At 41.0% G+C, this 17,152-nt stretch overlaps 1 protein-coding gene across 1 annotated transcript in view; it reads left to right on the top strand.

Moving 5' to 3' along the window:
- The first annotated feature begins 1,952 nt into the window (after positions 1-1,952).
- Positions 1,953-17,152, top strand: part of spef2 (sperm flagellar and cilia associated 2) — a 42,983-nt gene continuing 27,783 nt past the window's right edge. The window contains exons 1-17 of the mRNA XM_088910976.1: positions 1,953-2,010; positions 2,108-2,210; positions 3,271-3,523; positions 4,180-4,350; positions 5,350-5,490; positions 7,408-7,487; positions 8,283-8,484; positions 8,967-9,155; positions 9,533-9,720; positions 10,667-10,835; positions 12,581-12,800; positions 13,177-13,295; positions 13,648-13,751; positions 14,059-14,315; positions 14,699-14,831; positions 15,674-15,831; positions 16,074-16,238. Coding sequence (XP_088767102.1) covers positions 1,953-2,010; positions 2,108-2,210; positions 3,271-3,523; positions 4,180-4,350; positions 5,350-5,490; positions 7,408-7,487; positions 8,283-8,484; positions 8,967-9,155; positions 9,533-9,720; positions 10,667-10,835; positions 12,581-12,800; positions 13,177-13,295; positions 13,648-13,751; positions 14,059-14,315; positions 14,699-14,831; positions 15,674-15,831; positions 16,074-16,238 — 2,710 coding nt within the window. The remainder of the gene's footprint in view (positions 2,011-2,107; positions 2,211-3,270; positions 3,524-4,179; positions 4,351-5,349; positions 5,491-7,407; positions 7,488-8,282; positions 8,485-8,966; positions 9,156-9,532; positions 9,721-10,666; positions 10,836-12,580; positions 12,801-13,176; positions 13,296-13,647; positions 13,752-14,058; positions 14,316-14,698; positions 14,832-15,673; positions 15,832-16,073; positions 16,239-17,152) is intronic.

The following is a 17,152-nucleotide window of genomic DNA, read 5'->3' as shown; positions in this document are numbered from 1 at the left end:
CTTCTGTTGGATTTCCATGCTGAATGTTTAAACCCAATTCAGATTTAAAAAAGTGTTTCATATTCTTACAACTGTACAGTAGATGTTGCGTTTGTAAGGTTTCAAGCAGGTTTCAGTGAAATGTGGGAAGGATCCATTTTAAAAGTGTGTAAATCAAGTTCAAGGACAGTATGAAAACGGTCTCCTTTAATTTCATCTGAAAAAAATCTCACCGCTTCATCCCATGTGACCAGAGCTGAAATTCTGACTGGAAAGTCCCTCTCTGGGATCTGTGTACTGCAGGGTTTGGAAAACAGCATCATCGGAGCTCCCAGCAGATTCATTCCGCAAAAGAACAGAAAACACTTCACACACCCTCAAGAAAGCTCACTGCAACTCTCACCTTCCAAGTGTTTACATGGTTCATCTTGTTACAGAGAGGGATTTGCATTGGTTAGGATAAATGAAATGTGATGAGAGACGTCTTCAGCCTTGTATTCAAAACACCTGGGCTTTTCCAGCTGCTTCCTGTACTTGTATGGTTTGCTATTGACATCCTTGTGGTGCTTGAAGGTTTTGCATTTAATTTGCACCCCTCAACCCAAATTAATCCATATGGGTGTCAGGGTGCAGTGGCTAACATTGCTGCCTGGGTGCAGCGCTGGGACTCTGGGTTCAGTTCTGGACTTGGCGTGCTTCTGTGTGGAGTTTGTATGTTCTCCCTGTCTTCACATGGGTCGCCTCCAGGTGCCCCAGTTTCCTCCCACATTCCAAAGACATACTGGCAGATTAATTGGCTACTGAGGAAATTGGCCCTGGTGTGAGTGTGCACGTTAATGTCTGTGTGCGCCCTGCCCATGGACTGGCGTACCATCCAGGGTGTACCCTGCCTTTCGGCCATTGCTTGCCAGGATAGGCTCTGCGATGACACTGAGTTGGGATAAAGAAATTAGAAAATGGATGAACCCAAAGGTCTTTCCTCCATGCAGAGGGAGGGAGGCAGATAAAATGCATTAGCTAATTGTATCCATCTAGAAAAACTATCCCATGCTGAAGAGCGGTGTCGGCCTGGACATCTGCATCTGTTGTGTTTCCAGAGCTTTTTTAATCACCCTCTGTTCTTCTTTAATTCCTTACATGTGCTTGAGCTTCTCCCATAGTGTTATTAACACTTATGTGCAGTAACTGTCTTCTATCTTTCTCTTTAATGAAGTCGTTTTAATATCTAAAATGATCAGTGAGGCAGATAGCCTTTGTTCAATTTGAGAGGTCCTCTTGTGGACGTGAAGTGTAATTACAGACCAAAGAAGTGAAACGTCACCCAGTTTAACGAATTCCCCGTGCTCTTTTATCCATGCCGACTCGCAAAATCAATAAGAAAATATTAATAGTGCAAAACTAAAACTGGCAAGTAAATTCATCTGTAAGTGAAACAAAAGCAATAAAAGCACGGAACATTCTACGAGAAGCCACATAAAACACAATGTTACATGTTAGTAAAAAATATATTAATAAATTTTAACCGACCTTACAGAAGCTATTGCTTTAAAAAAATTATGGTTGGGAAAAAATAGACGAATCCTAGGTTAAAGGAGTTAATTATGACATACAAGTGATTATCAGTGAAGACATGAAAAAAAACAAAAGACTCCGTTCGTCTCCTATTGTTTGATTTTAGTATCTCGCTTGGTCGATTTGACCATTTCAACCCATGACAATCATCTTTCCTGATATCTCAGAAGTTTTGCCCTCAATAACGAAGAGAGAGTCCAGACGGTGTACTTTAAGTCAAGTGACGTCACAAGGTGGGTGTTACGTTGTCAGCCCGTTTGGTAACTGTTGCTAAGCTGGCAGGTCGCCTAGGCAACGGGACGCTGTCTCTTTACAAAGGCCTTGCAGCTTTGCTGGATTTTGGACTGTGGAGAGCGAAGCACACCCCTGGACAATACAAGTCCGCCACAGAAGGATAAAACATGTCGGATATTTTGTGCCAGTGGCTCAACTCTGAGCTCAGAATATCGAAACATGTGGGTGAGTGCATTTCTTATTACTTTTACCTTAAAAAAACACCTCTGACTTTGTTCCGCATGGCTAGATTATAGAAAATATAACATTTTTTTGCCTTCAGACCCGAGTTCATTTGCCAAAGATTTCAGCACCGGATATCTGATTGGCGAAGTCCTGCACAAATACCAGCTTCAAGATGATTTCGACCTCTTTTCAAAAAGCAAGTGAGTGGACTAGTTCTGATTTACCTGAAGCCGCCTTTGCAGTTGACATTTGTAAATGTGCGGTTGTCAAAGTCCCCCGATCGAAGCCACGCGTTTTGGTTTGGCTCTTGCTTATTGGAAGTTTGGAAGTCCAGCACGAGAGAACAGCCAAAGGCTGGTGTCCTCTTCAGCGAAGTCCCCGTTATTTCTTGCGTACAGGATAAATACCCTCTATTATTATTATTTATATTATTATGTGCAACAGGCAACGCACAGTCAACAATATACGTAATGCACGTTTTGTCTGCACGGTTAAACTATTTTAAGTGTGTTCTTCATAACTGCATTTTTCATTTTCTTTCTGTTTTTCATTAACTGCATTATTAGTCTTGATGGAATTCATTGCAATTCATTCTAACATGTACTGTAGCTGGTATTGTCAGTGTTTTTGCAGCACACTGACTTCAGACATAATCTGCCATTTTTCTGAAAGTGACCTGACAGGCACTCCCCAGGTGTTCTCAGGTGTGGGTCAATCATGATAAAGGCCTCTAGCAGCTCTGGTTAAATTAAAAGACCTCTAGCACTGGTCCTGGACAGACCCAAATCATGCAGGTTGTATAATTAATAATTGAATGATCGATTCCCAAACACTTGGAGCAATTACACAGCATCTGTTGAACAGGTGATCTATTCAGTTAAGTAGTTCAGACATCAACTGGATCTGAATACTGAACAAAAATCTGAAGTTCTTAACTTAATTGATCAGTAACACACAAGTGTCTCCAGTCTTTAGTCACAGATAATTCAAGATGACGTATAAGACTTACTGGGTTATGGGAAGTGTTGGAGACCCCTAATTTAACCGTCACCACTGGAACTTGGTGGTCAAGTCCATGCATTTAAATTGCAATGTCATCAGAAAAGAATCTCTTCCTACACACTCCTACAACAAGATGGATGTGCACATCTTTAAGGGAAAGGACCAGTGCCCTGGACAAAAACATCTGCAATCTGATGACATTAATTCCAGACACCCGAGACACTGATTTCAGCATTTAGCTTCTTTTCCCTCTTGCAGGACAGCTGATTCCAAACTGAACAATTTCACCCGGGTGGAGCCCACGCTGCAGTTGTTGGGAGTCCCCTTTGACCTGAGGATTGCCCAGTCCATCATGTCGCAGCAGCACGGCGTGGCCACCCGGCTGCTCTACCAGCTGTACATTGTTCTGCAGAAGAAGAAGAAAGCTGGGCTCACGGGAGTGGCCCTCGAGACCTTACAGCCGACAGCGCTGGCAAAGCTGCAGAGCATCGAGAGAGAGATATACAACGATGTGGGTTTCGCGAGTACCTGAAACTGAAACCGTTTTCCTGGGAATAAGCTCTAGGGACCAGCCTCATCAAACCCTTCCTGAAATTGTGATGTATAGCTGTAAAAACACAGACCATACTTTTGTCATACAAAGGGACATGCAGTTTCTCTCGGTTGCCTCCACTGTGTGGCTAGTGTTAGCATTAGGGGTTGTGCGTACTGTGATAATGCAATGAATTAAGTCAACGGTTCCAGTTTCTGTAGGAGCCTTATCTCTTCAGTGAACTGAGAGTCTCACCTTATGGCACTGATAAACATAGCCCATATGGTTAATCTGGGTACCTATGTCTCAGGCTACCAGGGAACGTTCTTCTCTTATAGAAAGCAACCTCTTGTGCATGTTTTCTTCGGGTTGATTCAGTTACAAAACAATTCATTTTAGTATCTAAAATAATTAAATTTTAATGCCTAAAATTGTTAATGGGTGTCTGTAATATTTTGGTGCGCACTGCATAACGGAGCCCTATAACATTAAAATGAATTTTTACTGCCCTTTTTGTTAAGTAAACTGGATAATAATGAAGTGTCTTCCTGAAAAATAATAAAAAACAAGAAGTAAGACCTAAGTAGACCTTGAAAACCTGCCTGTTTTGATACACACTTTTTGCCTCTTTTTAGCGTCTGAGAGGAGCAGTTCAGCGTGAGGCAGATATCAGACTTCAGAAAGCGTCACAGAAATATGAGTTGAAAGCGAAAGAGATTCAAGAAAAAGTATCCCTTGTGCATTACCAAGAGATGCAGAAAATGCAGAAACTGCAAAATGATCTACGACTTCAGAGTATTGAGAAGGTACAGTGCCTCCTTTGTCTTCACCGGGAACATTGTTTCTTGTAAAATCCCAAGGTCATTAGAGTGAAACTTACTCCGTGTTCTTAAATAATCAGATTCTTTACTGTAGTTTCCAGAATAAAGCATTTTCTGTGTTACACATTGTACTAAACTGTGTATACATGTACATCTTCAGTGTCCTTCATATTGCTGTTCACAGCCTGAACAAACGTCTCTGCAACTCTCGCACAAGTGTGGCAAAACTGAGCTGCCTAATCGGTGGAGTTCAGGTGGAGTTCAGGTGAACTCCTACACGCATGTATTTGCTGTGTTTTAGTGGGAATGGTGGGTTTAAGTCTGACAGGATTTGACCTACAGGACCAAAGAGACGATTGTGGCTTACCAGGCTCCTTTATAACCTGCAGCAGTACTAAATTAGGGTTGTCTTTCTTTCTTCTGATGCACCAGCCCTCTCACTGGTGGCTTGCAGTTGGAATAAGAATTAGAAAAAGAAACAGATGGTCTGTCAAGAGCAGGAGATGTCTAGAGTCTCTGTTCTGCACCTTTGAGGGTTGTAGCTGTTGGATAATATGATTTCAAACTGGCTATTCCAAATAGAGGTTGGAGATTCTAAGTTTAGGCAGTAGAATAGGATTACTGTCTTGCAAGGGAAGTAGTGTAAAAGGTAAAGGTAAAGTCCACACCAGAACCAGAACAGTTCATCGGGCCAGAGCTCATCCTGGTTTCTGTAGTGTTAAGTGGACTTTAGAGCACATGACTCCCTCCACTGGACAAGAAGCTCAGGGAACATCCCCCCAGCAATGCTGGTCCCCACTTACTGTATACAGCTCGGTGTGCAAGAGAATTCGAGTGAAGTACCTCAGTCAAGGTACAACAGTGATGTCTGCAGCAGGGACTCAAACATCATCAAGTCAGGGTAATATTGCAGTTGTTAATAAGCTGCTGCCCCCACCGAGAAGATGTGGGCTACTGTATACAGCTTAAAACTTTCTGTTTCAGCATCGGCTTGCTCGGAAAAGACAGAACGAGATCATGGCCAGGATACAAGCTGCCATTGTTCAGATTCCCAAACCCCCACCTCAGCGGACTCTGAAAGCTATTGAACTCCGTAAGCAACAAAAGAAGCAGCTGGAGGCTCAGGTACGACAGGTCATCCTCACAGAAAACATTGTTATATAAGAGGCCAATTGTTCAGAACAATTGTTCAGAATTTTATAGTTTGATGGAACAGTGCTGTATTGATAAGTATTACTCAGCTGTGTGGTTTGCTCGTAGCTACACTATATATTTACTCTGTTTGGAAAGTTTATGTGGTGTGACAGTACAGAGAAAAAGATTGTGAACTCCCTAGGTTTGTTTGTTTCCTTGTATATTTAAGACCTAATTACTGTAGAGAGTCATCTAATAAAAGATGAAGGTAACCCGATTTACCCTAGCCACAAAGACACTGTATATATTTGAAGTATTAAATTAATTAAATCATCCAATAGCACATTCTTTTTTGAATAAGTATGCGAGCCCTTAGTTAGATTTAGTGACTGATGGCAACTTCTTGACCAGCAATGACTTCAACTACCAGTTTCCTGTATCCTCCTGTTTATCAGTTTCCTGTTTGTCAGCTTTTAGGAATTTTGGCCCATTCCTCATTACTGAACTGCTTCAGGACAATCACATTTGAAAGTTTCCTTACATGACCCCCGCTGTCTTCAGTCCTGCTATAACATTTCACTAGGATTTAGGTATTTGACTTGGCCAATCCAAAATGTATGTTGAGAATTATAGCATCTGCTTTAATGTTTAGAATTACTGTATTGCTGCATGTCCCACTTTTGGCTCAGCTACAGCTGAAGAATTGGTAGCCTGATGTTTTCCTCTCCAGAATTTGTTGATGCAACTCTGAATTCATGGTTCTGTGATTGGTAAGCTATGAGGGACCTTGCGCAGCTAAGCAGCACCGAACTGTGATACTCCTACTGCCATGCTAGACGATCAGGATGAGGCTCTTCTGGTAGAAGGCAGGGTTCGGTTGTCGAAGTAACATTTTTCATTGTGGTAAAAAAGTTCAACATTTGAGTCATCTTTCCAGGGAATATTCTTCCAGGGGTCTTCTGGATTGTCCAAGTTTTCTCTAGCATACTGTGCAGGAGAGAGGTAACAATGTTGTTTTTAGAGAACAGTAGTTTCTTCCTGGCTATCCTCAACATGAAAACCATTTCTGTCCTGCCTTTCCTCATGGATGAGTCATGAACACCGACATTAGCCACAGCCACGTACCATGTAGGCCTGCAGATAATTAGATGTTACAGTGGGATTTCTTGTGACTTTCTGGATAATGGTTCAGGTTGCTCTTGGGCATCCTAGCAAGAGAAGATGACCAGTCTTGGGTAGAGTCATTGATCATGGCAAAAGTCAAAATGTATTTCCATTCACGTGTATGGCAAAAACCATTTTGTTTCTTACAATTAGAACATAGCTGCCCAAATTCATTTTTTGTTTACTGTACATTTTACCCAGTTATTTAACTGATTCGAATTATTGTCTTAATTTTACTAAGTAAACTTTGCTAAGTTAATTTATTATTTCACCTTTTTTCAGTGATTTTTTTCTACTTCACGCAGTGTTGCATCTCAAAAAACATTTAATCGATCAATATAAACCCCTTTTGGTTATTTTAGAAAAGACCAGTTTGATTATACAAGAGTATCATTGTGAGTAATTCCTATAATAATATTTGGGGTCCATGACCTTTTTCTCAGTACTGTATTATGTAAAAAGTCTTCTCCCATAAGCAGCATGTAAAAGGCTGAAGAACAGGAATGCATCAATTGCTGTAAACAACATCTATTTCAACAGAATTCTTGTACAATTTTTTGTTTGAAATATAATGGCATATGGCCTAATTTCTAATTGTTTTGGGAAAACAATTGCTACTGCTTGTGACTGTTAAAAGCTTATTTAAACAGTAAGGTGACTCAATCCATTTGCAGTGAATGATTACAGCACTGGTGCAGAGGATAGGACAAGGTCTTCCTAATGCTTTGATTGGATGTATTATAGGATGTGTACAGTGAGATCCTGCAGTTTGAGAAAGTGAGAAAGAAGCTGTCTCCATCTGCAGGTGTCACTTCCTCTCTCAGGTGTGTGAATGATTAATTCTTAAAATGATTATCTTTAAAGCTAAGCTTTATTCATGGCTTTGCATTAATTTCTTTTAATCACAGTTTGCTGTAACGTAATGATTTTATCTCTGTTTTCTTCTGTATTGAAAGGCTTATCTGCAATGGTTATGCTGTATATTGTAAAGTAATTGTTTGGGACCCCTGTAAAGGAAGTATCTCTGACACTAATAAGAATTAGAACAGATTTTATTAATTATGACATAATTTTTTCATGTTACACTGCCTGATAAAAAGCCTGGTGATTCGGAAAGGGCAAATGGTTCCCACAGCAGGTTATTCTCCCAGAGGAATTTCCTCTGCCTGGAGCACAGGTTGGGTCCAGTAGTCCAGAGTTTGCCAAATTGAGTATTTTCCGCGATGTTAGCCAGCTGTATCTGGGATTCTCCTAGCAGTGAAGCACAGCTGGCTGAGTGGTGCCATTCCTAGATGGGCTCAACATCAGCCAGAGTTTCTGAGTTTCCGCACCTCAGCCACCCCTGTGGCTTGCTAGGTGCCTGGGAGTCAGCTGTGTTATTAGCGAGGGCAGAGGCGGTACTGTGTCCAGACCTTCCCCTGCTGTTTGAGTTCTGGGCGTCCTGTTATCACATCGTTTGCACCTCTCCTGTGCTACTGTGAGAGCGATGGTAAAGGAAATATGGTGTAATCCATGGGCAGTTTCAAAAGTAGACTGCCATGCAAGTGCGATAACTGATAATACAGGATGTGTAAATGAAGATGGTGGTAATGTCCACCCAGAAATGTTCTTTCGTGCAGTGCTTTGCAAGGGTCCTTCCAGACTGATGGACAGAGCACGAAGTTCCTCTCCCCCAGCTGGGAGGAGAAAGTGCAGGCCAGCAGCCTGTACATCCAGAAGATCCGTCAGCGCCTGGAGGAGGACGTGGCTGCCAGGGAGCAGAGAGAGAAGCGGCGCCGGAAAGTCCTGGTGGAGCAGTTCAGGGCCCTTGAGGCTCAAGAGGCGAGTTCCCTGTCTGAAGGTCTTTCCAAGCGTGGTCTGACTGGCCGCAGAATTAAAGCCTACAACAAACTGACATGGAATAGCAGTTTTATAAATTGGCAGCTGAGGCATCTTAAAGTAAGAAGCCCAGATGTAGATGCAGATGAATAGTCTATGGATACTGCAACAACTCCACGCCTACAAATGGTCATCCCCTATAAATGGTCACCTATGTTTTTATTCTCTATGTGATGTGCAAGACTGAGTTACTGCTGTGTTTGTGTCCATTCTTTATTATTCTATGTGTTGCATTACAATATGATTATCTTCTTAATAATACAGATTTGCAACAGGGTAATACAGTATGTAATCAATAAAATATTAAACTTTAACATCAGCAGTATGCATTGGTGGAGGTACATGTGGCCGTCACAAAAACTTTTGTCTCCTCTTCCTGCCTCATGCTTTTCGGACTAGATCACAAGGGCTCTTTCTCGTCACAGGAGACGTATCGGGAGGAGCAGCTGGTGAACCGGCTGACGAAGCAGTCCCAGCAAGAGCGCCGGCTGGCCGTGCAGCTGATGCAAGTCCGCCATGAGAAGGAAGTTGTCCGAAGGAACCGCATCTTCCGGGAGAAGCAGTACGAGCAGCAGAGGCTGAAGGAGTTCCAGGAGGCTCTCGACAGGGAAGCGGTACATTTCAGCCCAGGCAGTTATGCCTGGAAATACTGCTTGAATCTGTATTACTGTATAGGCGCTAGGCTGTAGATAATGTTTGTGAAGATCGTAGTCACAGAAATTTCCAGAGTATTTTCACCATAATGTATACTGTGTTTTATATTAGAAAACAGATATTGCTTCTCTGTAATCAGTTCAGAGAAGAATGACCAGATACGTTCCTGTGCTTGAAGGAAAGTCTGGAACTGACAGGGTACAAAAACAAGAATCCCTGTGGTCTTAAATAGAGAGGACACCGGGGTCTTGTGGCTGGTTTTTACATCTATTTAGCCCGAGAACCAACTAAATAATAGATATGATGTTAAGACAGATTTTTTTTCTGCACTTCTAAGGCACTGGCTAAGCAGGCCCAGATTGACCACATGGAGGAGATTCGTAAGGAAATTGAGCTCCATGACAAGATTGCTGCAGAGAGGGCAGAGGCTCGCTACCGAAAGCACTACAGTGTCTGCCAGGAGGTTCTCAGCCAGATGGTTGACCTTGTGACCAAAGTTGGAGAGTACCGGGAGCTGACCAGCAAGTATGTGTTCATCCATGGTACAGAGCCACCTGGAGATCAGATTCAAGTGTCCTGGAACGTAAAGATACTTAATCAGACAGATGATCTAATCACCCCATACATGTGTCTACTCTTACATATCTGCCAATTATCACAGACTAAATGGTATTATTTATCAGACATTTGGGAGGAGGACAAAAGATCTAATCTTGCATTTCCACTCTACTACAGTACCTATCAATACTCACTGGCTGCCCACAACTCTGTGCACATCTTTTCTACAGCCTTCTCATCTTCCCATCTGCAACCCTGCAGCTACCTCCCTGGCTCATTCCTCATAAGTGAGGGGGGTTGTGACAATCATGGCCTTTTGGCCAGTGCTGTCATTTCCTCAGGCATGTGCGTTAATGCCATAATATTCAGTACACGATCCCTTGATATTTGTTGGCTCGTTTTGTCATTACTAATATATGACCAAACCAGTGGTCTAAGTATGAAAATGTTTGAAAGATATATCTTTACCAAATGAGCTTGATGTGTTGGATGGCCACTTCTCATTAGTAACCTTTCTTTTGTTTTTGAGATTGTAAGGAAGACATCTGTGAATGCATCCTTATTAGTAATATTTGATTTACATTGAAGCTTTTAAAGGACCTCTCCTTGTGTTGACCCTTGTGAGGACGAGAAGTTACTCTTTGTAGTCAACTCTGTAGACATTTAAAAGAGAGGAGATACGTGATTTGTCTAAGAGATTAAAATTGACTGACTTACATGAAGGTACAATTCTATATTGTTGTGTACTGAGCAACTTCATGAATCATTGAATTTAAAACAAATATATCTGTATCTTCTTTTATTCAGAAAGTCAGTGTTGTCCATTTAGAGTTGTTACAACACATGCATGTTCTTTTGCTGTTAGTAAGAGTTTACTGATCGCAATACTGTGGCATTGTTGTGCTTCCCACAGTCTGATACCTGCTAAGCTGATGCAGGAATGGAAGGAGCTCTTCTTTAATGGGAAGCCCCTGTATGAGCAGGCCTCTGTCGACCCATTGCCACCCGAGCCCACCCCTGAACAGATACTAGAGCTGGAAAAAATGGCAATACTGGATAACCAGGATTATGAGGACTATCAGGTATGGCTGTTGCAGTGCACAAAATGTGGCTGAGAAGAAATCAGCCTGCCAAGAAATTTAGAACATTTTTCATCTGCAAAGTCCTCTATCCTCCTGAAAAACACTCAGCTCTCATGTTGTTATCTAGGCTACTGTAATTACACAGTTATTACACTGTAATTGCCCACATGATTGTGAATATAGCATGAACCATTTTTTTAATGATTGTGAGTAACACTCCGTATAATCAATGTAAACTATTGGTAAATAATAGCTTTAGCCTCCATTGAGGCTGCTACTGCAAAACGCACTATTGTTAGGAGCACCATGGTAGCTTTTCTGTGCATCATACAGTAGTTACATGGTTACTACTTACAAAACAAAAAATAATTTCAATAGTGATTTGTTGCCTTTTTAGTGTAGTGTTTCTGGTGCATTTTCATATGCATATCTAAAAGATATTCTTTATAGCTTACAGTGTAGGACAAAAAATTGATAGCCGTCACACTGTGGCCACAGAGTATCGAGAAATTTGTTATATTAATCCCAGAACCCATGGAGAGGAAAACATTCTAAGATATTGTGATTTGTCCATTTTGAAAAGCTTAGATTAACAAAAAGAAAAATGTTACGTGTGTGTTGTAATTACAACAATTAGGATTTGCATTTTTTTAGTTCTACTCATGTTTGTGCTTGGAATATGGGGTACAGTACATGTGACCTGAATGGAACAAAACTGGTCATTTCATTATTTCAATTTTTTGTGTCAACCTGTGCTTTGGGTACCCTTCTTGACAGTTAAAATGGGGTGTGAAAGAGCCCAGCACCCTGACATGGTTAACCCTATACCCTACACAGTGAAAGAGCGCTCTCCTAGACCCTCTTGAGAACCTTATCTTGCACACTTTAGTAGAGACCTTAAGGGGCCCTCCACACGCCCCTAAGCTTTGACATGTGTGGTAATACTTATCACTGACAATGCTTAGTGTGATACTTTCACCACAGCGCAGACAGTGTTCTTAGCCTGACACCCACATCCTGGAAAAGCAGCTTGCTACACTGCGACAGGAAGAGCTACCCCCGACACATACATCTTTCAGAAATGCACTGCTGAAGGCTGAGCAGCAAAGCCTGTCTGAGTGACATGTAAAAATCATCTCTGGCCATGAACATAGATCCTAGGTATTAAAAGGATCACATGAGCCTTGAGGGAACTAATGAGCTTTAGATTCAGAGCAACATAAATCACAGACAAACATGATACAGAGCAAAGGTGCATGTTGATTTTTAATGTTAATGCTGTAAACCTGACAATATTTTAGTGAACTGCAAATTGCATTAACAAATCTGGCATGCTTTTCTCTCCAACTTTACGTTCCTTTCTAAAAAACTATTTCCAGAAAACCCCCCTTCATCTGTGTTGTTTCCCAGCTTTAGCAGCAAACTAATCTTCTGAAAGTTTCTGCTGTCTGTGGTCCTAATTAGTTAACTCAACAAATTAATTAGGTACTGACCCTTTTTATCCAATTTGCTCCAGATTTAAACCTGGAATATGTTTAAAGAGATCTATTAACCAGGGAAAAGAGTTGAGGAACTATTCTGCAGTATTGCCATTGCTTTTGTGTCTTCTACTGTGCTTATGCCACAGCACAAGAACTTAATAAAGCTTAACTTATTAAAAAATATTTTTTTAGTTAAAATGGACAGATGTTGTCCAGGTTTGTTGCTCTTGTCTAACAGAGGTGGGAATTATGTCATTTCTGTAGCATATGACTGGGGAATGGGCTGCGCCAGATGATTGTGAAGTGAAAGAGCCTCTGCCCAACAGCAACATCTTGGGCCATGTGGTATACAGGCTGCTCAACATCATAAATCCCCCTCAGCCAGCCAGCCCATCCCCCCACTTCCCCCCCTTCACTCTGAAGGCGTGTGTTCTAGGAAAACTCTTCTCCGGAAAAACCTCCTGCCTGGAAAAAATTGCCAAAGGTACACTTGGGTATCTTTACAGATGTCTGGTTGCAAAATTTGTTTACCCTCCTAGTTTTTGCATACTTGTTGTTCTTAGTCAACTCCTCTCTTTTCTTAAATATTGCACTATTTTCTTCTGGACTTAAAGGGAAGAAAAAATAACCACCACACAAGTACAGTTATTCTTACAGTTTAGCTATGCTGGGTTTTTCCTTAATGCCAGTTCTTAAAAGGAGGAGACTTGGGGTTTTAAGGTGGTCGTTGCAGGATCAAAAAGTTGTGCACAAATGTATGACAAAAAGAAGTCAGAAGAAAAATGACACTTTTGCCAGCTTGTCTTCAAACCCTGTAAATTACACAAAACACCCATGTTTAAGAATGTTTTCTTCATCAGCTTATCACATCCAGATTCTGTCAGCCAACACCATGATTCGAGAAGCAGTCAATGCCTTTCAGGACAATGAAATGGCTGAGGCCCTGCCAGAGTTGAGCAATTCTGGGAAGGAAAGAGAGGTCAGTCCTGTGTTTATTAAACTTTCTTCTGTATGTTCTATCCTGGCATTTGCTGGTTCACATCTGGACTCTGCCATTACCCGAATGAGATTAGAAACGTCTTCAAAGACTGACTGAGAACTCTTGAGGTGGAGTGGTCTGGGAAAATCCTTGATTCTCTGCAACTGCAAGTTTATCATTGGTGAACTGGAATTTCATTTAAATATATAGATGGTTTTTTATTACATCTTGGGGTTTTTTTCTCCCCAGCTCTTCCAAGCATGTCCTACTCATGGTACTGATTGTCGTGTTTTTAATTCTGTGATGTACTATGGGCTGCATGAAGCCAGATGTATGTCTCACTGTGTTCTAGCTCTCTGCACGGGCCCAGCTTGGTGCTGTTGTAGAGAAGATTCTTAAAAAAGGGAAGAGCGTTCCAGATGAGCTGCTGGTCGACATCATCGTTGAAGCCATCAGGTGTGACTCTCACATGTCTTACATAATGTTAGTCTTCTGTATGCTGGACTACAGTTTAGCTCTGGCACCTTGCGCCGTCTTTTGGGCTTGTGATGTGTTGAGGAGTTCAGGTGCCCTGACAGGGCATGTTCAGAGGATGTGTGTATGCTCTGTTTACAGTACAGTATGTCTCTTGTACTGGCAGTGATCCAGGTTCCTGAAGACTCCAAGTGAAACAGAAAAATAGAACGGAAAACTGTAATTCTAATCCCTTGATAAGCTTCCTGTATTTTAGCACACATATCTCTGACAATATTGTTTGTTCCAGACATGTTCCTGCAGAAACAGGCTGGATTTTGGATGGCTTCCCAGTGGATATCAATCAAGCAAAGCTTCTGGAGAAAGCCTTGTCTGGGACTGATCCAGACAAAGCAGGTTCCAAAAAGAGTAAAGCCAAAAGCTCTTCGATTGTGGTTGACCCAAATGCTGCAAAAGAACCACCACGTCCTTCACCTGCTCTGGATCTGGCTCTGCTCCTCGAAGTGTCTGATGACCTGGTACTGGACCGTGCTGCAAAGAAGACATGTATGTACTGTAACTGGTTTAAGGAAACCATGGATCGTTGCACATTAATAAAGTTCATTTCACGGTTTAGGGAGAAGTCAGACAATGGTATTGGACAGGAGGTTCTTGAGAACACAAGTGTGTTCATCTGCCTCGTCTTCCATTGTACCATGAAGATTATAGCACTGATTCCCAAAATTATGATTAATTTTCTAAAGAAACAAAAGACTTGACAAGTGTTTTAGAACATGGTATTAAAAATGCATGATCAAGCACCCTTACCACTTATGGGATGAGATGAAAACTATTACAATTTTAAAACATGTGAATTGCCCTTTGTTTAAAAAAGGAGAGTATTTACTTACATGTTGCACTTTTGTCAGGTATTTACTGTACTTTTGCAGATACAGGAGGATCTGGGCCTGGTCAAGAGGTATACCACCAGTCCCAAGAAGGACCTTTAACTAATGTGGGAGTTAAAGACCAGATCGTACCAATAAGAGATCTATCTCTAGAAAAGCGACAAATACAGCACAGGTCAGTGTCAGCAGTACCAATGCAGTTTTATTTCACCATTTCATCATTTTTGCCTTTTCTCATTTTTGCATACATTCTGCTAGTACCTCCACATTCTGTCATAAGCAACTGACACCACTACACAATATAGTACAGATAAAAGAACATCTTGTGAATTTGTTGAAATGTTTTGGACTTTGTTCCAAATTGCATAATTTGAAATGTTTATTGAAACACCAGAAGAGTTTTCAATTTTAGAATTTCAGAAAAAATCTGTTGGTAAAACAATAGTTTAAAATAATATCCGCAAGTCTATCATAGGCATTCAAAACTAAAACCTGTTCTATATTTTCTGATATTATATTTGAGGTTGTTCTCTTCTTGGAAAATAGAACTCTGCCCAGTCAGCTTCTTCTTAGGCAGAATGTCACATAAGGTTGCGATTTAGCAATATGACAGGATAACGTGTGTGATATCAGGTGATATGTGGTGTGTTGTGAAGCACACGGCTACATTTAATGTTCCCATCAAATATTTCTATGCTGTTGTGTTTTTCTTTATCTATGTTGATTAAACAATCTGTAAGCAAAGTCAAGTAGCATTCAAAGTAAGTAGGAGATAATGAACTGCTGACATGGGAATAAAGCCATAATGTTACAAACATGAATGCATGATGCAAATGCAGTCAAATACAGACCAAATGATTGAAGAACAGATACATAAGTTATCAAACTGAGTAGGCTAGTTACTAAACTTTGTGAAACTGAGCATGTGAAAGTGACAGCCATGCACAGTAAAGCTAAAAGGATGATTATCTTTGTCCATTTGTTCATGGTGTACTTGCTTCTGTCCTCCCTCCCTAGGATCACTGCTTTCCATGACACCTGGCCCAAGCTGGAGAAGTGGTTTGCCCTCCAACAGAACATCTTAGTGAAGGTGACCGCCGAGGAGGATGAAGAAACGGTCTTTAAGAAAGTGGAGTCTGTTTTATTGGAAGCCATGATCAATAAGAACAAAAATGGTATGTGCACTGAACAATTAACAAGTAAAAGCTTTCTCTCTCCCCATAAAGCTCACAGTGACTAAAATTCCAAGAATAGCATGTCAAGAAAGATGGGGCCTTTTGTTTGTTTTACACTGATTTATAGTTATTATTCTGGTCTAATCACACAGTCCAGGATGATGTGAAACTATGAGGAAGGGAGGGAATACTGTGGACTTTGCCTTCTAAACGGAACCTGAATCTGTCTTTGGGACCTCTAGGGAAGGAAATTGTGCTGGAAGATAAACCGTCAATAGAGAGCCCTGTCTCAGATGTGCCACCTCCTGCCCCTGTTCCAGAAACAAAACCCTCAGCTACTGTAGTCGCAACAGAAGGCATGGAAGCGAAACCCTCTAGATCTAAGTCTGCCACCAGATCTCCTAAAGGTCAGCCACGCTTATTCAGAATAATTAAAATTCACCATTGTTGCCTCACCATCCACTGTCTCAGTTCTGCGAAAATCACAATTTAACAGCACTGCTATGCTGGGCAGATGTACAAAGGCATAAATCATAACGCTGTTTATTACATGAAAGAATATTGTCTGCTCTTTTTAGGTAAGTGGATATGTAACTCAAAATATTCAAAATATTTTTAAATGCTGATTAAATGGACCATTGTTTTTCAGACCTTATCCTTGTTTATAATAGTACTGCAGTACACCAGGGAATGTTGCATTAGAAGTGTGTAAAGCTTGAAAACATAAATGAACAAACATATACAAAATTATTAACTTGGCCACTGATACTATCTTATAAGAACGGGTCATGTTTTTTAGGGTTAGGGATTTAGTCATTTAATATGGTGGTGACTGCCAGGTATCCATGTATCTCTATTTACAGCCTGTGGACTCACAGGACAACTTTTAGCACTATTTGTTTCAATGCTAAATTGACCCTGCTTTGACTAACTCAGGCTAAGCTTCCCAAACTAAGTTTAATAAAAAAGACACATTTATCCATTTTATTTAACATAGGTGTGAGGATCTACATTATCTCTTACTAGGTAGAATGATCTTTTAAAACCTTGAAATAATTTCCAAAAAATAAGGAGCTGTCTCGGCATGCTCTGACTAACAGATATTGCAAAGCATGTCCTGTTCCTCTCAGGTGGCAGGGATCAAGAGGACCGCTGATCTGACCCATGTCAGATCACAGGTCTGTTAGCCTAATGGTCACATACATTTTCATTTTATCACACTGTAAAACCAGTAAGGGAGACCTACAGTCTAAACAATCTAAAATGTGTGGTTGTTAAATGCATTGTAAAGTAACTTGTAAGTGCGCATAAATCTACAGTA

Source organism: Atractosteus spatula, chromosome 3, assembly GCF_055471065.1.
Source record: "Atractosteus spatula isolate fAtrSpa1 chromosome 3, fAtrSpa1.hap1, whole genome shotgun sequence".
NCBI lineage: Eukaryota > Metazoa > Chordata > Actinopteri > Semionotiformes > Lepisosteidae > Atractosteus > Atractosteus spatula.
The sequence above is the reverse complement of the archived record's forward strand: the minus strand, read 5'-3'. Positions and strand labels throughout refer to the sequence as shown.